Below are 22,595 nucleotides of genomic sequence, written 5' to 3' on the forward strand. Positions count from 1 at the left end.
TATTCATTTGAGTATTTAATATTGCTTAAGAAAATCAATCAAAACAATTCTATACGTTATGGGAAGCATTTTAATTTTTATGTATATATTATAAGACTAATGCTATTTATTATCTTAATTTTTATCATTCTCTTATTATCTTATAATATGATATTAGATGATTTGAAATTATTTATTATATTTTATTTGTAAACTTTTCATTTAAAGTGAGATGATAAAATAATTATAAAAAAAGAGATGATAAATAAATTTTTTTGGCATTAAAAATTTAAGACACCAAACTTTTAAGGAATCCAAATCCCTCTGTTCAAATCCAGTTTATAATTTGGCCAAACCTTGGAACACTCGAGACTAGACCGAACTCAAGGCAACTTGTTGAACCCTCAGAATCAAATTATTTGCAATCGATTGCACGTTAATCTGGCCGAAGACAGCAAGAGACTAGAGTCGGCAAGCTATTACAGAACGCGAGCCTATACGATAGGTGGAAGGATTGCTTGTTTTGGGTTAAGGTAAGGAATTGGGCAAAGGTGCTTCGCTGCCCGATCCCGAACCGAACCAAACTTGTTTTATGCGGTTCCGTTTCCACTTCAGAGTATAGGCGCCTTCCCGCTCCCCATGCTTTCAGTAGCGGCAAGAGAACTCTCTCTTACGCCATGCCTTCTAACATGAATTATGAGCAAACTAAAACCTTCTCTCTTCAACTCCTTAAAACCACCGCCGCCACCTCACCCTACGACCACCAAGTCATTCAACGCTGTCATCAACCGTCTCTCATCCCAAGGCGCCCACCGTGAAGTTCTTCTCACTTACTCCTCTATGCTGAGTACCAACACCCCTCCAGACGCTTTTACCTTCCCTAGTCTGCTCAAAGCCTGCACCTTTCTAGACCTGTTGCCGCATGGCTTCTCGCTCCATCAACGTGTCATTGTTAATGGGTATTCTTTGGACGCTTATATTGCATCTTCTTTGATTAATTTCTATGCTAAATTCGGATTCACAAGCACTGCTCACAAAGTTTTTGACGTGATGCCCGAAAGAAATGTTGTTCCTTGGACTGCGGTCATTGGATGTTATTCTCGCATGGGTGATGTTTGTACAGCGTTTTCGATGTATAATGAGATGCGGGGCCAAGGAATTCAGCCCACTTCGGTTACATTGTTAACCATGCTCTCTGGAGCTCCTGAGCTTACCCATTTGCAGTGTTTGCATAGTTGTGCAGTTTTGTACGGTTTTGAGTCTGATATAGCTTTGGCGAATTCTATATTAAACGTGTATGGTAAATGCGGAAGCGTTGAAGATGCTAAGAACTTTTTTGAATTTATGGATAGCAGGGACATAGTTTCGTGGAATTCTTTGATTTCGGGCTATGCCCAGATAGGAAATACTAGAGAAGTTTTTAATAATTTAGACGGAATGCGAATTGAAGGTATGGAGCCTGACCAGTTGACATTTGGGTCTCTGCTGTCTGTGACTGCAACACAAAGCAATCTTAAATTGGGCAAGATGGTGCATGGTAAGATTTTGAGAGCTGGATTCTACTTTGATGCACATGTGGAAACATCACTTGTGGTCATGTATTTAAAATGTGGTAATATCGACATTGCATGTAAGATATTTGAGCAGATCCCAAGTAGGGATGTAGTGTTGTGGACAGCAATGATCTCAGGGCTTGTGCAAAATGATTGTGCGGACGAGGCACTTAAAGTTTTCTGTCAGATGTTAAAATCAAGAGTGGAGCCAACTACTGCTACGATAGCTAGTGCTCTTGCAGCTTGTGCGCAATTGGATTCTTTTGATCTGGGCACCTCAGTTCATGGTTTCATATTAAGGCAAGGAATGACATTAGACATCCCTGCTCAAAATTCTCTTATAACTATGTATGCCAAGTGTGGTCATTTGGATCAAAGTTGTGCAGTTTTTGATAGAATGGCCAGAAGAGATTTGGTTTCTTGGAATGCAATAGTTGCTGGTTATGCACAAAATGGCCTTATGTGCAAAGCCTTGATCCTCTTCGGTAGAATGAGGACAGCCCTCCAAAAACCTGATTCAGTTACGGTTGTCTCCCTTCTCCAAGGCTGTGCTTCAATTGGGGCACTCCATCAGGGTAAGCGGATCCACAACTTTGTAATTAGAAGTTGCCTTACACCGTGTATCTTGGTCGACACAGCTTTGGTTGACATGTACTCTAAATGTGGTTACCTAGATACTGCCCAGAAGTGTTTTGACGGGATGTCACAGCAAGATCTTGTCACATGGAGCACAATAATTGCAGGATATGGTAGTCATGGCAAAGGGGAGACTGCTTTGAGGATGTATTCTGAGTTTATTCGCACCGGAATTGAACCAAACCATGTCATTTTCCTTTCAGTTCTCTCGGCCTGTAGTCATAATGGGCTTGTCCACCAGGGCTTGAGCATATTCCAGTCTATGACAAATGACTTTGGCATTGCACCAAACCTTGAACACCGTGCTTGCATTGTTGATCTCCTCAGTCGTGCTGGAAGGGTGGAGGAGGCATATAACTATTATAAGAGGTTGTTTCCAGAACCATCAGTGGACGTTTTAGGCATACTCCTTGATGCTTGTCGGGCCAATGGCAAGGATGAAATTGGTGACATAATTGCCAGAGATGTTCTCATGTTGAGGCCTGTAAATGCTGGAAACTATGTGCAACTGGCACACAGCTATGCTTCGATGAATAGATGGGATGGCGTGGGTGAGGTGTGGACCCAAATGAGGTCTCTTGGCTTGAAGAAACTCCCTGGATGGAGTTTTATTGAACTATACGGGATCATTACAACCTTTTTTTCAGATCACAATTCACATCCCCAATCTGAAGACATAGTCTCAATACTGGGAACTCTTAGCTGGGAAATGCGAAAAATGGGCACAAACTATAAGACAGGTCAAACGCATGATAAATCCTGAAGATGTTGGTAAGAGAAGCCAAGCTTTTGAAATCCCTCTCAGACAATGTGTGTGTTTGGTGCTGGGATGCCTGTTGTGTTACCGGATAAGGAACCTGGAATCTTATTTTTACTGGAAGATGCCTGTGAACTTGAAGGGCACAGTTAGTGCAGGATTTGACTCGATCTTGAAGCTCATACGAGTTGCCGTTGAGCCGTGTGGGAATGTTATGAGTCCATTATAGATACACAGTTCTGCAAGAAGAAAGTCCAGCTACGATTACTCGAGCATTTGATACATTGAAAGCTATATTAATCATTTTATGGCAATACCCACGAGGTGATCAGGGCATGCCCATGATGTGCCTCCTTATTTATGCTGCTTAGCTAAAGACCTCAAATTCTGTTTAACAAATTCAGTTTTCTTCCCCCTATTTCATATGGTCCCTTGATTCAAGATAGTTTTTTCAAGCGTTGAATTATCTGAACTAATAGTAATATCTCAACTTCACTTAAAGAAGAGTTGAGTGTCTATTCCTCCCCCTCACTAAACCAAGGTTCAAAACTTGGATCGTCTTGGGGCATTAGGTTGTCATGCGTGTGTTTCTATGCAAGGTGGTTGATTCACTATAAAATAGCTTCTATTGTCAAAATTGATACTAAGACTACTGCTTAATTGAAACCTTGAACCAAGCAAGATCTTATATACGTACGGTAATTGGGATTTTCATCATGAAGGATTATAATAATTTCCTGCATGCATTTTTCTGATATAAAAATCTTAATACGTCAAAACAAATTGTGCATCATGAGCATAATTAATTATGTCAAACAAATTAGAATTATATCTAAAAATTGCAATTTCAAACAACTCATTACTATGGTAACTCAAATTCGAGTCTTGGATTGAATGAAAGAACTCATTTCCAAAGCTGTAAATTTTTTCAGAGCATGAAAGCTGGAAAATGTACGGATGCATATTTTTCTAGAGCAAGTATAAATTCATAAGTGACATATTTTTTCTCGTGTTTAGGTGGTTGAAACCAAATAATCAATTAAATACTGACCGTATTAATTAATTTTTTTTATAAAAACTTAAAGAGTAATGTTAGGTATAAATTTCAAATAGACAAGTCATGCAGAACCCTTTTATAAAAAAAAATGGGTCATACTAAAAAGTAAAAATAGTAAGTTTTTTATGCTTTTTAAAGGTAGTTTATCTATTTGGGACTAGTAAAAATTATTTCTCAAAATTGAAATAGAAAATCCAAAAAAAAAAAAAAAAACCCCCAAGACAACATCCATATTGATCAACTGATTGACCATTGATCACTAAACATATTCTAATAAACCATACAATTACTTAAAACATGTTAAAATAAAAACCTTGAATTTGATCAGTTAGGTCTGGTCTCTTTGTGGGTTCTTTAATTTATTTCTCTTTCACCTTCTCCTTATCGACCTTCAAATCAATAAAACGAAAAGACCCAAAAATCTGCAGTTATTATTATAACTAATTTACGTCTCTATATATAATACTTGGTCAACTCGGCATTTTGATAACTTTTATGCAGGCTACGATGTACCGACAAACAATGTTAAAGAACAGTACTTGAGATCCGATCAAATTCAAGATGTGATCTTTTTGACTGGTTTTCCTTCCTTTCTTCATGGATTGACAGCCATGCAGCTTGAATCGATCGGTGTATTAGTACTAAATCACGTGATCTTTCTCCTTGATTTAAGAAAATATTTGTACGGCTCTAAAGTAATGTATGTGCAAGCTTTTCATGATGAACCATACTTTTTTATAAAGTGCAAATACTTACATACTTTAAAGTTGTATATATATAGCATTAGTCAAAATTCAAAAACTAGCTTGCCAGATAATTACGTTGAGAGATCATGAACGTGGAGTTATATATGCATGCATGAGTCGTTTTCCCAAATTTTCTGCTTTGCATATGCACATAATTCCTCTGTTACGTACATTGACCAGATTTGATGCCGTTTGAAAGGTTATAAGGAACCTCTTTGTGAGAAGTTGCGTATTTTTGGCCATAAAACCGTAAAACAACTCATTATAGTTAGTACTTTCCATTATATATCTTTTATATATGTTGTGGGTCAGACTACAACTGTTAGCTAGCTCACATTTTCCGGTTTTGAAATTTGAACGCCTTTCTATTCCTTGTTATTAAACTCTCAAACAAGAAAGAAATTAATTAAGTAATATTTAAATCTCCCGTACCATCATCCCGACCTTCAAACAAGTTGTAAAGAGGCAAAGATCATCCATGACCTTTGTCCGAAATCATGAGGTTCTGGTCCAGCAAGCTAGCAAAAGCAATGGCTTTAGTACTTCCAGCTCGACGCTCTCTTAATTTTTCGATTGTCGTGACTTATGAAAGCGAAGCCAACTGCACCAACTGCGCGCGGACGACGTTTCATGTGTGTATGTAAAATAGCAATCTTTCACACGCACATTCATATATAAATCATTCCCTGTAACCAGCCAGTCATGTATACAACTTCCCGCGAGAGAATCATGGGAAGCTATTCTCCCATATTGTTTGATTCGTACTTAACCGTAGTAGTGCTGCTGCTAATTATAGGGGTCTCATTTGGGGTAAATGAAGAAGCTCAGCTTTCTTACGACCACTACAAGTTTACATGTCCAAGGGTCGAAACCATAGTGCAGAGGGAAATGCTAAGCATTTTCTTGACTGATCCTACTGCACCGGCGGCCTTTCTCCGGCTCTTTTTCCATGATTGCCAAGTTCAGGTAATATTGCTTCCGTACATTTATTTATTTCCCAGTACTAGGTCCAACTAAACGACCGACCAGCATTTCGATATTCCTTCATCTCATGCACATGAATAACTCGCATGCAAAATCTACGTGAGTGGGTCACATGCCACACCGCAGGTTTTCACAGGGCCAGCTAAATACAAATTGTGGTGTAAGATAAAATTTAAATTAATCATTCATAATTATAATATAATAAAATATAAATTATTATATAGAATATTTTTAAAATTTTTAATAAAATGAGATTGTATTTAAAATCTTTAAATAAAATTTTTTTGAACTTATTTTGAATACTACAACTAATTAAAAGGAGGCCTCAATTCAAATTTTGTATCTCAATTTATTAAGATCTTAAAAAATTATTTAAAATATAATTTATTCTATTAAATATTAAATTTAGCATTATAGATCCTTGCATATATTGAAAAATATAAAAATTATTTAAAATTTTATTTAATGAAATAATTTTTAATTTCTTTCATAAAAAGAAATTAAAAAAAAAAATACCTCATTTTTAATTTTGAGGGCTCACAAGGAGTGGGGCTTTAGGCAAAGGTCTTACCATTGAACCGGCCCTAGTTTTTTACGTGTATATTGCATGCACGTACGCTTGCCTATCCAACCAAAGTACTTGTGGTACTCCTTTCACTTTAGCTGAGTTTAGCTTATGTTTCCCTCGATCGATCCTTTGTTTAACATCTAATTTGTTCTGTATCGATCATCGCCAACCAGAAAATCATTCTAATTAATTACTTCTTAAGTTTAGTTTTATGATCTGGTCATGAGTTATATATGAACAATATAATGGAATATTATAGCTAGTTAGCTTGTTTATCCGAAGATTAATGACATGAATTTATATGTAGGAAAGAAAAGAGGTCAACATCGCATATAAGTAGTGTGGCTAATATATATATATATATAATATTTATATTATTGGAGGTAAACACATCACCTTAAAATTCCTCAATTGAAGTAATATCCAATTAACGTACAGCTTATCGATCGGTCTCCATAACAATTTAATCATCTTCCCGGCCTACATGATGCACTTTCCATGGAAATTATAGTCTTTCATGATGAGCTCTTTGATCATTCCCTTTTCAATTTGCTTACAAACTTGGCCTACAGAGTGTATTTGCCTGAAGGTGCATGCTGATCTGCCCTCTCCCTCCCTCCATGTGCACGTACGTGTTTAAATTAAAGCTAGCTGTACGTTTGATACATGCAGGGGTGTGATGCATCAATCCTGCTTGATGGAAATGACTCAACCAACAAATTATCTGAAATGGTTTCTTCAAGAAACTTTGGAATCAGAAATCGGGAAACGATCGGCCTCATAAAATCAAAATTGGAATTTGAGTGTCCCGGGAAGGTGTCTTGCGCAGATATCATAGCCTTAGCTGCCAGGGAATCGGTGTCATTGTCAGGACCTCGCATCCAGATCCCTCTGGGAAGAAGGGACTCTACCACTTACAGTTCCCAGCAGGCCGATGCAGATCTTCCTCCACAAGGAATAACAGTCGACGAACTCATTCATATTTTCGACTCTAAAGGGATGAATCTTGAGGAATCAGTCGCCATCTTAGGTACGTAATCAATGGTGGAGTAAGGAATTTACTCTAGGGGGCTAAACAAAACTAGAATAATATACATAAAATATTATTTGTTCTACTTTTATATAATTTTTTTTATGATATATAATAATCTGATAGGAAGATTTACAATAAAAATAAAATACGTTTAATAAAATTTATGTATTAAAAAAGTATTTGATATGTCAAGAACAATATATCATTGAAATAATATAAAGACATTCATACAAATATAATAAATAAAAGAAATATAGAGTGTCTAAAATTGTAACTTGCATTCTTTAAAATAAATAAAATCAAAATTCTTAATTATTTTTCTTTCAATATAGACAATGGAAAGATGTTAGAAATACTACTGATTATAGTTAGAATTTTTTTTAATTTTATTTATAATAAAAGTATGTATTTTATTTTATATAATATGTGTTTTATTTATTTCATTTTTATATAAGATTAAATTTTATGGAGGGGACAAAATAATTTTTAGAGGGGCCATATTATGATAAATTAATATTATTTTATTAAATAAAAAAATTAACATATATATATATATTTTCAAATTTCTGAGGGGGGCCATGGCCACCCTGCCCCAAGTACGTAATACCTTAATATTCCATTATTGAGGAACTGCTTCACAAAATTAATAATTAAGAACATGACTTGAAATCTATCATGTGCAGTTTTTTAATTTCGAAATCTCTACCATTAGAATAATGCTAGATCCCCTGCTGGAAGTGGTTTTTTTTTTTTTTTTCCTTTTTGTTAGTGATTAAGAAATAGTTTTTTAATATTATTGTGAATTTTTTATTTTTTTAAAAATATTTAAAAGTATTAAAAATGATGTGAAAATATATATATATATATATATATATATATAAAAGCCCCAGCGGTGGCTCTAGCAGGCTCCCTACCATTAATATTCTCAAATTCAGTGGCATGAATATGAAGTACTATTCAGACGTACCATACGATAAGTCTGATTTCAAGTTTGTTCTCTCTCTCTCTCTGTGCAGGTGCACATACGCTTGGTGTTGGACACTGCCAAAACATAGGAAGCAGATTGTACGATCCCCAACCTGGCGACCAGATGGATCAAAAATTCGAAGCTTTCCTAAGAAAAATATGCCCGGGAAGAATTCCCTTAACAAACTTATGCTTCGCACCCAACGATGGAACCCCCGCCATATTCGATAACCAGTACTACAGAGATGTTCTAAAGGGTAGGGGCTTGTTTGGTATTGACTCAAATATCTCAAGAGATCCACGAACTGCACCCATTGTTAGACAGTTTGCGGTTGATCAGAACCACTTCTTCGGAGTCTTCTCTTCTGCTTTTGTTAAGCTTTCTTCAACCAATGTTCTAACCAACGGGGAGGGTCAGGTGAGGCGGCAGTGCAACCGTATCAATGTAGATGAAAGATGATATATAATTCCGAAACGTACTTAATTAATAATCAGTCCTTAATTTCCTGCACTAATTATATATAAAAATATATTTGCTAGCTTATATATAATCAGTAATATTGTTGTTCATGCATGTCTAGCTACCTAATTATTTATAATCTTGCTTTGTATAAAGTCCATGCATGGACATGTTTACGTACGTCGATCCCTGTAACCGATGACAATATTGAAACCTATCGACGATCATCCTGATCGTACGTGTTGTATTGATTTGTGATGAAAACGTACGAAGACTGATTCGAGATTAATGAAATTGCTGAAATTTAAATTGGAGTTTTATGGATACTGATGATGTATGTCATAATATATGTAAATATGCATGGAGAATTACATTCATGACTTCGTACGTATAGTCAATGCCAACTGCACCCAAAGTATACTTAGCCGCGGCCATCTATATAATAAACAAACATTGGTCCCCACGGACGCTTTTGACCTTTTCAGAGAATTTTATTTAAGACATTTAATTTAAATTCTTTTTTTTTTTTAAAGAGAAATAATTAACTATATATCAACATTGTCAAGTGATTATGCTTAATTGATATATATATATATTTTAATTTGCCAAACAAGACTTTCAATCTTCTCATGGTAACATGATATTAAAACCACAATTTCTATTTTTTTTTTTTTAAAAAAAAAAAAAAAAAAAAAAAAACCTCTTTCACATGATTAGAACTCACGACCTTACCCTTACTTAAAAGAAAGAAGATATGGCGAGTGAACTGCAAGCCGTTAACCAATTATGCTTAATTGAATTGACACTACGTTTATATATATTTTTTAATATTATTATTTTAAAATTAAAAAAAATTAAATTATTTATTTTATTTTATGTAATAAATTAAATAACGGATAAGATGAGGTGAGTGGAAAAGAGATGCGAAAACAAACAATCTTTGGGAGTCATTATAATTTATGTTGTTCGCATTCAAATTAAGACCGTTTCTGCCTTTTACCTCTTCTTGGGGGGAATGATGGCTGCGGGGTTGGAGCTGGTGTTGCCTCTGGGAGAAGCAGCGGAGACGTTCCAACTTGAGAAGGCCGTGTGTAGCCATGGGCTGTTCATGATGGCACCTAACCAGTGGGACCCTCTCTCCAAGACCCTTCTCCGCCCACTCCGCCTTCTCCATTCTGATACCCAAAGCTCAGTCCTTGTCCGCATCTCCCAGCACCAGTGTCACCCACACTCCCTCCATGTCCGCGTTTACGGAACCCACTCCCTCTCCGCTCGACATCGACAGTCGCTGCTGGTACCTCCTACTCTCTTTTTCGACCCCCCTTCTGCCTATTATCAATTTGGTAGGACTCATGACACCAAATTATCTGGGTATTGTGACCAAAATTAGTTCTGTTGTAGGCCCAGGTGTCAAGAATGCTCCGTTTGTCGGAGTCCGACGAGAGGGCTGTTAGAGAGTTCCAAAATATGTGCAACATTCATGGTGAAGAAGAGCATAGGGCTGAGGATACAAGCTTTAGTGGCAGGGTGTTTCGGTCTCCTACATTATTTGAGGACATGGTCAAGTGTATTCTCCTCTGCAACTGCCAGTGAGCTTCTAACTTTCACATCTCAGTCGTTCCATATTACTCCTCCCATACCAGCTACATTTGCTGATGTTATAAGTGGTTTCAATTTTTGTTTTAAACTTTTATATGTTAAATTGTGATAGAGGTGTATAGAAAATTGGCGACTATGTTACATTACAATCAGCAGTTATTAACATTACCGGTAGCAATGCCTGCCACCCGTATGGCATAATCACCATCTATATGTGACTAACCAGCCGATACGAATTATAAAAAGGCTACTCCTTTTCTACTGGTATTTCACTTCACGGGGCTCTTTAAAACTCCTACGTCTCTTTCATTTTCTTTTCATCTCTGATTTTAGGTATTGAGTGATCTAGTCAATTGCTTCTGGAACTAGGCCTGTCCGATACCTTTCAACTGATTGCTGTTGTTTAATCACCGGGTTAACGTCTGTTGTGCCCCCTTGGATATCATATAAGGCATGACTTGAAATTGATATCGTTAAGAAATCTGGCAAGTTTTATTTATAAAACAAAAGGATCTGACAAGTTCAAACAATTTTGGTAATGACATCATAACTGGACAGTGAATTTTTCGTTAGAAATTTACCTGATTTGGGTTCAACACTTGCATAACCTCCTCGACTAATTTGGTGTGCTAAGCTCTCCTATTAACTCAGTCAACACCCTTGGCACACGCTACTTGTTAACAAAATGGGGGAAATGGCTTGCAATAGAAACTCAATGATGATAATGAAGAAGTTATGGCATTGGGATTAGGGCCAAAGTACTCTACAAAAGAAGTGAGCAGTGTTGTATAACTAGTGTTGAATGTGAAGAAACATATTTCTTCTTGGCTGCAAAGTGAACCTGACTACTCCAGCAAGCATGGAAACTTGTGCTTTTAAAGAAACTTGACGATAACATTCACAACTTGAATAGGTGGTCCAGGACTTTAAGCATGGCTAGAGCACTTTGTGAGCTTCAGTTGGAACTGCAGAGTCCATCATCGCCTGTGTCAGTAGCTGAGTCTGGAGGATCAGTTACTGAGACTAGAAGTGCCAAGTCTAAGAGCCCAAAAGCTGAGGATGAGAAACTCATTCCAAAGACACCCACAGGAAAAGAGAGGAAGAAAAATCTTAAAGGATCCAAAGTTTCCTCGCTTTTGACAAAGCCTGGGGAGACCATAGCAGAGTTGGAAGCAAATGCTCATCTGAGTACAGCTTCTGTCCAAAGCAAAGCTGAAAACTTGAGCCCAATTGTTCTTCCAATTAATGTAGAAGATGTTTCATGTCAAAATTGCAAAAGGTGTCAGGCTACTGGGGAATCGTACAAGACTTGCTCAGCTTTGCTACTTGATCAGTATTCTGAAGGGCGAGAATCTCATGCCTATGATATGGTACAGAATTTTCCTAGCCCTAGAGAACTGGCAAACCTTGATGAAAGTTTTCTGAGAGAACGATGCAATCTTGGCTACAGAGCAAAGCGCATACTGAAACTTGCTCAGGGTATTGTTGAAGGCAGGATTCAACTAGCACAACTTGAAGAAGCCTGTAATGGAGCAAGCTTATCAAGCTACGATAAATTGTCTGACCAGTTGAAAGAAATTGATGGATTCGGTCCTTTTACACGTGCGAATGTGCTTATGTGCATGGGATTTTACCACATTATTCCAACTGATTCTGAAACTATTAGGCATTTAAGACGGGTATCTTTTTATTACTTCCTCATATTTTGTCAGAACTGTTGAAAATGTGCTTGATACGATTGAAGTTTTCTCAATAAAACATGCAGGTCCATGCAAGAAAATCCACACTTAAAACTGTAGAGAGAGATGCTGAACATATCTATGGGAAGTATGCACCATTTCAGTTCTTGGCATACTGGTATATGGTCATAATACCACAAATCTAACGTCATTTTAACTATTATCTTCTTCATTTTTTCCTACATTGCTTTTGTAACCCTCCATAATTATTGCTGCTGCTTAATATCTGTCTTGATTAGGTCAGAACTCTGGAACTTCTATGAGAAAAGGTTTGGGAAGCTAAGTGAAATGCCGTGCTCTGATTATACCCTAATCACTGCAAGTAACATGAAGATCAGCACAAGAGGTACCGACAAGAGGAAGAAAATATGCGACTAAAGAAAAGCCTAGTTTTGGCTTGCATGAGATAAAATGAGCGAGTGGCTAGTATTCCTGCTGTGTTGTGTGATTCAGTTATTATTATACGAGTTTCAGACATGCTAAAAATTGCTTTAAGGATTTCAACATGTTTGATGCATCATCTGCCATTTTGGAACTTAATTTTATTGAAGTGTAATTTAAGTTCCCATGTCAACGAAGCTTTACGGTGGCCATCCAAGCTCCAACGAAGTGAAAAATTGTGTGCACACTATGAAGTAAAGAGTAATAAACCATAATGACCTGCTTAGCTATTCAGTATCATAGCGAAATAATTTAGAAAGATCGAGCCCGAAGCCTATGAATTGCTCTTTGGATCCAACCAGACTTCTTGATTTGCATGGTATCATGTCGCGGCCCTGATTTGTTTGAAGCACCCGATGGCATTCTCTAATGCTGTCCATTTGATTTAACAAAACGGCACCATCATCTCAACTTTTTCTCTTCTCTTTTCTTTTCTTTTCTTTTGTGCAATGGAAAGATAAAAGAAAGAACTGAAGACATTAATAAGTTGCCATTATGGATTTCATCGTAAATTCAATTTACTTATGGAGGGCGAGGGAGGGAGTCCGGTCTTGTATCGTTTCTGACCATTACGTACACACCGTGACAGCAATGAAATGAAAGAACATTTGTAACTGAAGCTTTACTCAATTCTGGTTTGTCTTTTTCTTTTTTTCCCTTCCCTTGGCAATTCTGGTTTTCCTTCTTCAAAAGCTCTGCTTCTCACAAGTAAAGTAGCAAGAACATGTGCACTCAGCCAACCCGAGCAACAAACTTGATGCTAAATAAAGTTAATAATGTATAAAAGCAACTAAAAGATGATATTGCCCTGAAATACACCACACACACACACACACACCATCACATATAAAAGGTATGCATTCCCTAGTTGCTGTATCTAAAAGATTTCTTTAATGTGCATTTAAATCTGGACTGGTCAGATTATCGACATGCTTGTAAATATTCAACTTTAGCTGGAAAGTTTATTTGCAGGAGATATGCGTTCAGAGACATATTTCTTTAGCCACCTGAAGATGTGCATCCAACAAATTGGCAGGGTGGATCCCCAGTTGGTGGCTACATGTAAACTCATGGCTTCTGCTTCTGGACTGAACTCAACATGGCCTTGCAGGGGCTACCGGGCACCTACCTTAATGTTTTCACGATCCAAGATAACATTCAAAATCTTTCCAGGGACATAAATTCTCTTTTTGATAGCCTTCCCAACCAAATATCTGGAGATTTTTTCATCCTCTGCCGCTAAATTGAAAGCATCCTCCTCTTTACACCCTTCTTCAACCTGTATGGTACCCCTTGTCTTGCCGTTGATCTGAACAGGTAAGACAATAGTGGAGTTCTTCAAGTAAACGGGGTTGGCCTGCAATTAAAGCATATAAATGTAACCGATTATATTGAGCAAAAGGCCCACACTTTTCTATTCGTAGCACTAGCACCCTTATATCACAGGCAAATAAGATATGTCAGTCGTTTCTTTCTACTCAACATTTGGGACACAGACAAGAAGCCATGTGCATTTCATACGTATGCATGTGTAGTATGGGTCCACGTGTGGTGTGTACATGTTGAGCCCCTCTGTTCCAAGAGCAACTCAGTTGCAGTAAATAAATGGTTATTCAACTTATTTGGGCATTGATGATATCCACGTGGAATGTCTCTGAGCATATATTAAGTGGAGCTACATACAAACTTTTCAAAGTGGATAAAAACACAGCAAACTAAGAAGTTGTAATATTATCATAAGCACATCAGAATAACCCTATAGTTTTGTTATGCGATATACGAATATGGATAATCCATACAGCGTTATAGTCCATTAAGAGTTGGAAGATATTGGTTATTAAACTGATAAGCTACTCAGAATTCCAAATACTTTGAAGAGGTACATATAATAAAATAATACCTTTGGGAAAGGCTCATATGCAAGTGATCTTGAGTGTCCTAAGCGAAACCAGAGCTCCTCTGCCATGTGAGGTGCATATGGTGAAAGTAACAACACAAATGCTTCAATGATCAATCTTGGTTGTTTATCCCACTGAAAAAGAGAAATAGAAAACAGATAAGATCAATAAGAGAAGCAAAAATTTTAGGGAACTAAAATCAAGAAAAGAAAAGAAGAAAAGACCAGGCAGATGGGGATGAATTCTTCAAACCATCAATAAATATTTTTTTAAAAATCACTGTACATTATCATAAAAAAAATCGTGAATAATATTGCCAAGCTTGCCGGTATCAAAACAACAAATGGCACTTCAAGCCATCATGAAAGATATAGATTGCAAAACTACCTCACTCACAAGATACAGATAATACGTTTATTAGGTACTCTCCCCATGAACTTGGGCTTTGCGTAGATTCTATTGATATTAATGTACATTTAGTAATAAAAAAATAACAATAATCTTATTAGGTCCATGACACAGCCAGCCACCTAAGTCACAAGTCTCTAAAATTTTCAAGGAGAAAACCTTATATGCTGCATTAATGAACTCCATCATTGCAGAAATTCCGGTGTTGAACCTTGTCCCTTCAATTTCCTCTGTTACCTGCAAATTGAGAACTCATAGGTCAGAGGGTTCTTATCAAATTTTATAAATAACACATACATAAAAATATGATGCACCGCCACTCCTACACAGGCGACAGACTCGTATCTTCCATGACCTTTTTTTTATCGGCAAACAAAATTTTATTAATCATAAAATAGACAAAGGCCCGAGTATATGGGACATATACAAGAGCATCACCTATGCATGCTAGTTTAGAAATTCGAGCCCAATATGATTCTAGCACAAAGAGTCCTAATATTCCTTTCCTTGGAAGAAGTATCAATAAATATGAGCCCAATATGGCAAGCTGTTAAGACTCTCTCTTAACTAAATTTATAATCTTTAAGCAAAATATTATCATCTTAAGCCTTGCAGAATCACACATGCATTTGCGCACTAGCCTTTTTGGGATTTTTCAAGTAACCGGGAAATCCCAACGTCCAATTACAACTATATTAAAAACCACAATAAACTTGTATCAGTAGTAATACCCAGGCCACTCTACTTACACATCCAATAGACATAAAAATATGACATGTGCGGAATTCTAAGATTTTCCTTTACGAATAAAGATCATTCATGCACAAGTTTACAAGAGCTTTTCTGAACGTGTATAGAAAGTTATCTAACCTATACTCCAATGTAGCACAAGATGGTTGCCCACACCCACAACCTATATGCAAGTCCCCGTGACATTTTTTTATAAGTAAAATGAGTGCAAATCCATGTAACATATGTGTGTAATCAATACAAGGTAAGTAACATATGGTAGTGCAGATCCAGTCTCAAACTGCAAATAAAATTGAGACTCACAAGTGCCGAGAGAGAGAGAGAAAGAGAGAGAGAGAGAGAAGGTGGGGCTGGGCATCCAAAACACATTATAAAGGGAAGCTACATTCTTAGAAATTGAGATGTGACCTTAGAAATGCATTTATGGAGGGAACGAAGTTGTTCTAAAGTAGGTTCTTCATCACTTGCCACTGTACCATCCATGAATGTACCATTAGGTGAGGGTAAGCCTACTATCAGTCTCCAACTTCTTCCTAAAAATCGATGGACACCTTCAATACCACTAGTGTTCCAAGTTTTCGAGTCCCTAGAAGCAGAAGAAAGTGCAACATTATGTAAGAAATGAGCATAGGTTCGTCAGTGCTATTTGTACAAAAGCACTGACAGATTGGTCAGGAAAAATTTGTTCCAAATAAAATAAAACAAAACATTCAACGGAAACCTACCTAAATGGTCCCATAAACATTTCATATAGGCGAAGGGAATCTGCACCATACTCAGAAACAACATCATCAGGATTCACAACATTTCCCCTACTTTTACTCATCTTGTGAGCACGAGCCACCAAACGAATTTTGGGATTATCTTTCAGCACAAAAGAATCCCCAGATTTCACAACCTAGAGACGATGTATGATGTCATCAAGAGAGAGAGAGAGAGAGAGAGAGAGAGAGAGAGAGAGAGATGAAATTCCAGCATACAGCCTTGTTTCTCTACTGAAAGTGAAGGAATCCATTAAAATGGAAAAGGAAGTATATCTATTTAAGCAACCAGGACATACTTTCTCCTCAGGAATTTTTTCTTGAATACTTTCACCCAGCATATCAGCATACTCTGCAGATATAAAGTTCCCATCTGAATTGCGAAAAGCCATATATTGAACCTGCAACCCGAACAATTAGAAAAATGGAATGGAGTATTACTTTATGCATAAGAAACTATGCTTACTTCTCCAAGGATAATGCCCTGATTTATGACACACTGGAAGGGTTCCTTGGTGGACACAACACCAATGTCATAGAGAACCTGCAACAAAGAAGTGCCATCAGATTTGTTAAGTATTGCAATGACATTGAAAATAGAATCTACACAACTAATTCACTGTCAAAAGATGGTTTATGAAGCTAGCAACACCACTCAGACCCGGCCACCATAGCTCAATTTTTATTTCTGGAGCAAATAAAACCTAATATTGATAACTCGACTTGCTCCACAAGCGTGTAAACCAATTTAGAGAGCCTCTAATATCACAAGACATGCACAATTTGTGATCCCAGACTCCAACAAGAGTTATGATATTAATAGATTATAATGCAACATTAAAATGACAGCAGGCATGGCAACTCTAGAAACAGGTGTGATTTTCTGTAGGTCAAAAACCTTGTACCCTAAGGAATTTGAAGAATAACATGTTCACAAACCTTGTGCCAGAACCTGGAATAAAGTAAATGAAGAACAGCATGTTCCGCACCGCCAACATACACATCAACAGGGCTCCAATACCTGGAGAAGAGAATATGCTTCAAAAGCTAAGAAATTACATTATTTGTAATTAAAAACAGATTACCCATATAGCAACTCAAACTCCCTAATTGTGTGAGAAAATTAAGGAACATAAGCATTGTGTCTGTAAAAGCTTCTATTACCTTTCTTTTTCCTTATCAACCAATTCTTTTGAATTTTTTGGATCCATAAATCTTAAATAGTACCTGGACAGGATAATAAACACATAAGATTTCAATTTTAACAAGCATTTTATATTTGAATAAGTAAAAGGTCTTGCATGGGATGGGACTCATAACAAATACCATAATTAAGAGCTAAAATAGAGATATTAGCCAATGAAAATCCAAACTATTGAATGTCATATCTAACGCATTACCAACAAGAGCCAGCCCATTGTGGCATGGTGTTTGTTTCTCTTCTAGCTGGCTTTCCAGATGAAGGATCTGTAGTTTTGATCTGAGAATCGTTCACAAAAGTTAAGGCGAAAAAATTTAATGAGTGCTAGAGGACTAGTCAAAAGTACTACTGAATATAAGGTAGAGAAATTGAGAAGAGACCAGGTCTAAACTCTCAGAGAAAACAACACACATCTAGCTTAGTGGTGGTTAATTGGTTTACCTCTATTATTCAGCATCAAAAACCAATCTCTAATTAGGTGTTCCTCTTATATACTACTATGTGCTAGGGCTATACCTTTTGCCTTTTTTAAATCATGCAACTGGAAGGCTCATATGTATTCCTTTTTCTTTTTCTTTATTGCTGGGCAAAAATTTAACCAAATACCTCCTGGTGCCCATCCCAACTATTTATCACATGTACAAATGCTCACAGCAGGATCATATCGAGTTTAAACTGTTCTGATATTTTGATTACATGGTACTGAAAAAATAATTACATAAGGGCATATGTTTTGGTTAAAGAACAATATATTCTAAACCTGCAAAAGATGCTCCGATTTTATTTATTTATTTTGACGAGTTAGATACGCCAGGAATTTTTACATTAAAACAAAATTTGCTATGATTTATGATAACATTGAGACAACTGTATGCATCACCAGAATTCAAACAGCCAAGATATAAAGAACACCAATTCAAACTACACAAATGAAAGGACAATAAAAAGTTAAAAATACCCAAGACGCTGCTTTAGCTAGTGGTGGTTCCCCCGTCCCTGTGGGAGTAAAGTCCTCCAATTCCGGTAGGGTGAGAGGCAGTTCTTTTTCAAGAAGTGGAATAGTCTCACCAGAATCATCCAAGAAAATGACTGGGATAGGCTCCCCCCAGTAACGTTGCCGAGCAAAAAGCCAGTCCCTCAACTTGTAGTTCACCTAGAGAAAGAAAAGTTCCAGGTAATGCAATATCATCTGTACAAAAGGTAGTGATTAACCAAACCAGCAAACACACACGCACCCACTACCCCCCCCCCCCCCCCCCCCCCCCCCCCCCAAAAAAAAAAAAAAAAAAAAACCAAAAAGCCCCAAAGAGAGACCCCAGTCCCATCTTTAATCTTCAGAAAAACTGCAAAAGGCACCTTTTTCTTCCCATTTCCAGTTTTCTCAGCCCACTCAATAACTTTAGCAGTAGCTTCTTTGCTCCACAAGCCATTAATATCAAGCCCCAAAGTTGAATTTGATGAATTTATAATTGTGCCTTGACCCGGAAAAGCATTTCCATAATCATTAGGACTCTTGTCATCTGGCGACACAACCCAGCGAATAGGTATATCATACTTCAAAGCAAACTCATGGTCACGAGTGTCATGCGCAGGTACAGCCATAATTGCTCCAGTTCCGTAACTGCACTAACAATGAAGTTTTCACATTTCAGTCATACCGAATAAAAACTCTAAAAAAGCATGTCAAGTGATCAACAGGTCTACTTCACAATTAAAAAAAAAAACACGTGGGTAAAAGTTGCAACTCCAGCATACATGCATCTGCCAACAGAAAAAGTGCTATAAAGAAGGGAATAGATGAAGTACAAACTACACACCTCCCAAGGACATAATCAGCAACCCAAATAGGGATAGCTTCCCCGTTGGCTGGATTTCTTGCATAACAACCACTAAAGACCCCAGTTTTTTCCTTCTGAAGCTCAGTCCTCTCAAGGTCACTCTTCCTTGTGGCAAGATCTTTATATTGCTCCACCTGTGATCGATGTTGTTGTGTTCTAATTACCCATGGTTAACAAACCTTTTGAAACAGATTAATCAGGAGAACAAGAAAAACATACATATTTCTGCTGGGCTGTGGACACCAATGATGACAACAAAAAATGCTCCGGTGCCACAACTAAGTAGCTGCAAACAAAGAACTGTTAAGAGTGAATCCAAATTCAAGGACAAATCAATAGTATAGATGATGCATGCAATTCACAGAAAAAACATAGGCAACAACAATGTGTAAGAGGAATACGTTGCTCCAAAGATGGTATCAGGCCTGGTAGTAAAAACTGTAATCTTTATATCACTTTCTCGTCCATCATTGTCAAGAACAAAAAATTCCATCTCAGCCCCTTCTGACCTCCCTATCCAGTTTCTTTGCATTTCCTTTACACTATCAGGCCAGTCGAGGTCATCTAAATCTTCAAGAAGACGTTCAGCATATGCAGTAATCTTGAGCATCCATTGCCTCATTGGCTGCTTGGTAATAAACAATGACACTGTAAAATTATAAAAACATTCAAAAACCAGAAATAAGAGAAAGAAATTCTGAAACTACATGGTGTTAAAAAATCTTGAACCAGCGTACCTTTCTTATAACTGGATGACCCCCACGCTCACTCACACCATCTATCACCTCCTCATTTGCCAAGACAGTGCCAAGAGCAGGACACCAATTGACTGGCACTTCAGCCTGAAAATACATTATGTCAGTTCTGTTTTATAGTTGGCATTGAAAATAGTGCAGGCAAGATCGTCTTTGACCTGGTATGCAAGTCCTCTCTTTAACAGCTGAAGAAAGATCCACTGCGTCCATTTATAATATTCTGGTTCTGTTGTAGCAATTTCACGGTCCCAGTCATATGAAAAGCCCAATGATTTAAGCTGCAAATCAAATAAGACAATAAGAAAAAAGAAAAATCACCCCATCTGCTGGAAACTAAGAGAGGTGCTACTTGTGATGCTGATTGATTAAAATGAAAGAAATATATATTTGCATTGATAATTTTCAGAATTTGAATATAGACTCGCAGACAGCCATCTGTCTAAATTCTGTTATGAACATATCAAAACACAGAGTGGCTACACCAAAGCCCACTAACAGTAAGCTCTTCATGTTAATAGTCTCGTGATAATCAAATACCATGTTATATCATAATCAGGTCCAGACACTACGAACCACGACCGTTAAATAGAATATCAAATTAATAAATTTCCATGTTTCAAATTTACCATCATATAGAATCTCAATAATAATGCTCAAAAAGAGGCATTCAATTTTTCCCGAGTGTATCTTGGAGTTGCACTCAAAAGAGTTCTATACTTGTAATTAAATGTTAAAATTCAGGAAAATTCCAGGAGAGTTCAGTTCCACAACTACCATTGAGCGATAGATTGAAACATGAGAACTCACTCTTCATTATCAATCAAATGCATTACCTGAGATCGAAAGCGGTTGATGTTCCTCAATGTTGTAATTTTTGGGTGAGTTCCAGTCTGTTGGAGACAAGTAATAGTCAATAAAAAAATTTGCATAACCATACACCAAATCAATAAATCAGAATGGCAAAACAAATCACAAACCTCAATTGCATATTGCTCTGCAGGCAATCCAAATGCATCCCATCCCATTGGGTGCAAAACATTGTAACCCTGCATGCGTTTGAATCTAGCAAGAATATCGGTGGCAGTATACCCCAGTGGATGGCCGACATGTAGCCCAGCTCCACTGTACCAGTTGATTTAAATGTGCACAGTTACCTCAGTCACAACCGCCCGACTTACAAAAATTACATTACTTAGGCTACAAACAATCACGGCACGTAAAATCACATCATGTTAAAATTCCCAGTCAATCTCGATTGCTTATACCCTGCGTAGTTACCATAAAAACCTCAAGCAGTGAATATTTCACTGAGCGATTTGCACAACACAGACAAATTAAAACTTGGCCTTCTGAATTTTACGGAGTCAGTCCCATAACCAGATAACCCAAATTACCCAAAAGTTCCAACTGCTGATATCTAGTACTTTTAGCGTAGTACTCTTTTACATTTCTTTCTTTGTGTGTGTGTGTGTGTGTGTGTGTGAGAGAGAGAGAGAGAGAGAGAGAGAGAGAGAGAGAGAGAGAGAGAGAGAGAGAGAGAGAGAGAGAGACCTGGGATATGGGAACATGTCGAGGACATAAAACTTAGGTTTGGAAGTATCAATTTCATCTGGTGTTCGAAAAGTCTGATTCTTCTCCCAATAATGCTGCCACTTGGGCTCGATTACGTGAAAAGGGTAAGCCCGCTTCACAACCGGTTGTCGCTTCTCCTTCTTCTCATCTTCTTCTTCTTGCACTTCATTTATCCCCCCAGTAACCGAGCTTTTGATAGAACTACCATAACCGTAGCTCTTATTACACTGTCTGAGACAAAAAGTGCCCTTCTTGGTGGTGAACTTCCGAGACCCAAAACTTTTTGCGGGTGTGGAAAAGAGAAATGCATGTGAACGCAGTGGGAGCGCTTGGGTTTGCACATGGGTCTGCAAGTGAACTTTCATTGCGCACAAGGCTTAAACAGAAGAGGGAGAAGACGGATTTGAAGTACGAGCGTGGCAGACTGGCCACGGATTGAAGAATGGGATAATGATATGGTGGCCGTTAAAATTAATCGGCTGGTTTTATCGATCACCTTTTGGGCCGAAGGCAGAATGCAGGGACAATTCTAGGCCCAATCTATTATTGGGCTTCAAGGATCACTTGGAGTTGGTTCAAGTTTTGGGCAATCCATAACCCAATCATATGTTCGAGATATTAAAAAAAATATTTATCCATCATTTTCGCATACCACATTTTTTTTAGACAAATGATATTTGCAGTCGTGATTGTACAAACGATGTACAGTCATTTTAAAAAAAATAAATTAATATGAGATCCACATGAAAAAAAAAACTAACTTTTTAATCGTGAACCCCACTCTTTTATAAAGCGTTTACGCGACATTTACAATTCTACGACTGTATGTAACATTGCTCTTTTTTTTATTATTAAATATATAATATAGGGATAATAAATAAAAAATTTTAATTA

At 37.2% G+C, this 22,595-nt stretch overlaps 4 protein-coding genes across 7 annotated transcripts; 3 read left to right on the forward strand and 1 right to left on the reverse strand.

Moving 5' to 3' along the window:
* Nucleotides 1–316: 316 nt before the first annotated feature.
* LOC122277802 (pentatricopeptide repeat-containing protein At4g04370) lies at nucleotides 317–3,370 on the forward strand. Its single transcript, XM_043087966.1, has one exon. It carries the CDS (start codon nucleotides 676–678, stop codon nucleotides 2,929–2,931), a length of 2,256 nt encoding a protein of 751 aa, XP_042943900.1. The 5' UTR covers nucleotides 317–675; the 3' UTR covers nucleotides 2,932–3,370.
* Nucleotides 3,371–5,454: 2,084 nt separating this feature from the next.
* Nucleotides 5,455–9,040, forward strand: LOC122275041 (peroxidase 29-like). The gene is made up of 3 exons (XM_043083968.1): nucleotides 5,455–5,694; nucleotides 6,953–7,310; nucleotides 8,330–9,040. Exons 1-3 carry the CDS (start codon nucleotides 5,458–5,460, stop codon nucleotides 8,737–8,739), a joined length of 1,005 nt encoding a protein of 334 aa, XP_042939902.1. The 5' UTR covers nucleotides 5,455–5,457; the 3' UTR covers nucleotides 8,740–9,040.
* A 640-nt stretch (nucleotides 9,041–9,680) lies between these two features.
* On the forward strand, nucleotides 9,681–12,651 carry LOC122275799. Of its 2 annotated transcripts, none has more exons than XM_043085055.1 (5): nucleotides 9,681–10,033; nucleotides 10,141–10,328; nucleotides 11,252–12,017; nucleotides 12,104–12,195; nucleotides 12,317–12,651. In XM_043085055.1, exons 1-5 carry the CDS (start codon nucleotides 9,755–9,757, stop codon nucleotides 12,453–12,455), a joined length of 1,464 nt encoding a protein of 487 aa, XP_042940989.1. In that variant the 5' UTR covers nucleotides 9,681–9,754; the 3' UTR covers nucleotides 12,456–12,651. The 2 variants fall into 2 exon arrangements, with proteins under 2 accessions (XP_042940989.1, XP_042940990.1); XM_043085056.1 differs by having other exon boundaries at nucleotides 12,322–12,463.
* Nucleotides 12,652–13,250: 599 nt separating this feature from the next.
* LOC122275798 (leucine--tRNA ligase, chloroplastic/mitochondrial) lies at nucleotides 13,251–22,164 on the reverse strand. Of its 3 annotated transcripts, none has more exons than XM_043085051.1 (20): nucleotides 21,681–22,164; nucleotides 21,107–21,251; nucleotides 20,963–21,019; nucleotides 20,288–20,407; nucleotides 20,112–20,216; nucleotides 19,776–19,999; nucleotides 19,594–19,660; nucleotides 19,354–19,508; nucleotides 18,893–19,157; nucleotides 18,495–18,689; nucleotides 17,736–17,815; nucleotides 17,500–17,562; nucleotides 17,275–17,356; nucleotides 16,802–16,879; nucleotides 16,635–16,736; nucleotides 16,300–16,472; nucleotides 15,983–16,160; nucleotides 14,984–15,061; nucleotides 14,419–14,550; nucleotides 13,251–13,875 (listed from the first exon to the last, which is right to left on the reverse strand). In XM_043085051.1, the coding sequence occupies exons 1-20, from the start codon at nucleotides 22,064–22,066 to the stop codon at nucleotides 13,633–13,635; spliced, it is 2,928 nt and encodes a 975-aa protein (XP_042940985.1). In that variant the 5' UTR covers nucleotides 22,067–22,164; the 3' UTR covers nucleotides 13,251–13,632. The 3 variants fall into 3 exon arrangements, with proteins under 3 accessions (XP_042940985.1, XP_042940988.1, XP_042940987.1); XM_043085054.1 differs by having other exon boundaries at nucleotides 21,107–21,395; nucleotides 21,681–21,824; XM_043085053.1 differs by lacking the exons at nucleotides 15,983–16,160; nucleotides 16,300–16,472.
* Between the last annotated feature and the right edge of the window lie 431 nt (nucleotides 22,165–22,595).

Source organism: Carya illinoinensis, chromosome 9, assembly GCF_018687715.1.
Source record: "Carya illinoinensis cultivar Pawnee chromosome 9, C.illinoinensisPawnee_v1, whole genome shotgun sequence".
In the NCBI taxonomy this organism is placed as follows: domain Eukaryota; kingdom Viridiplantae; phylum Streptophyta; class Magnoliopsida; order Fagales; family Juglandaceae; genus Carya; species Carya illinoinensis.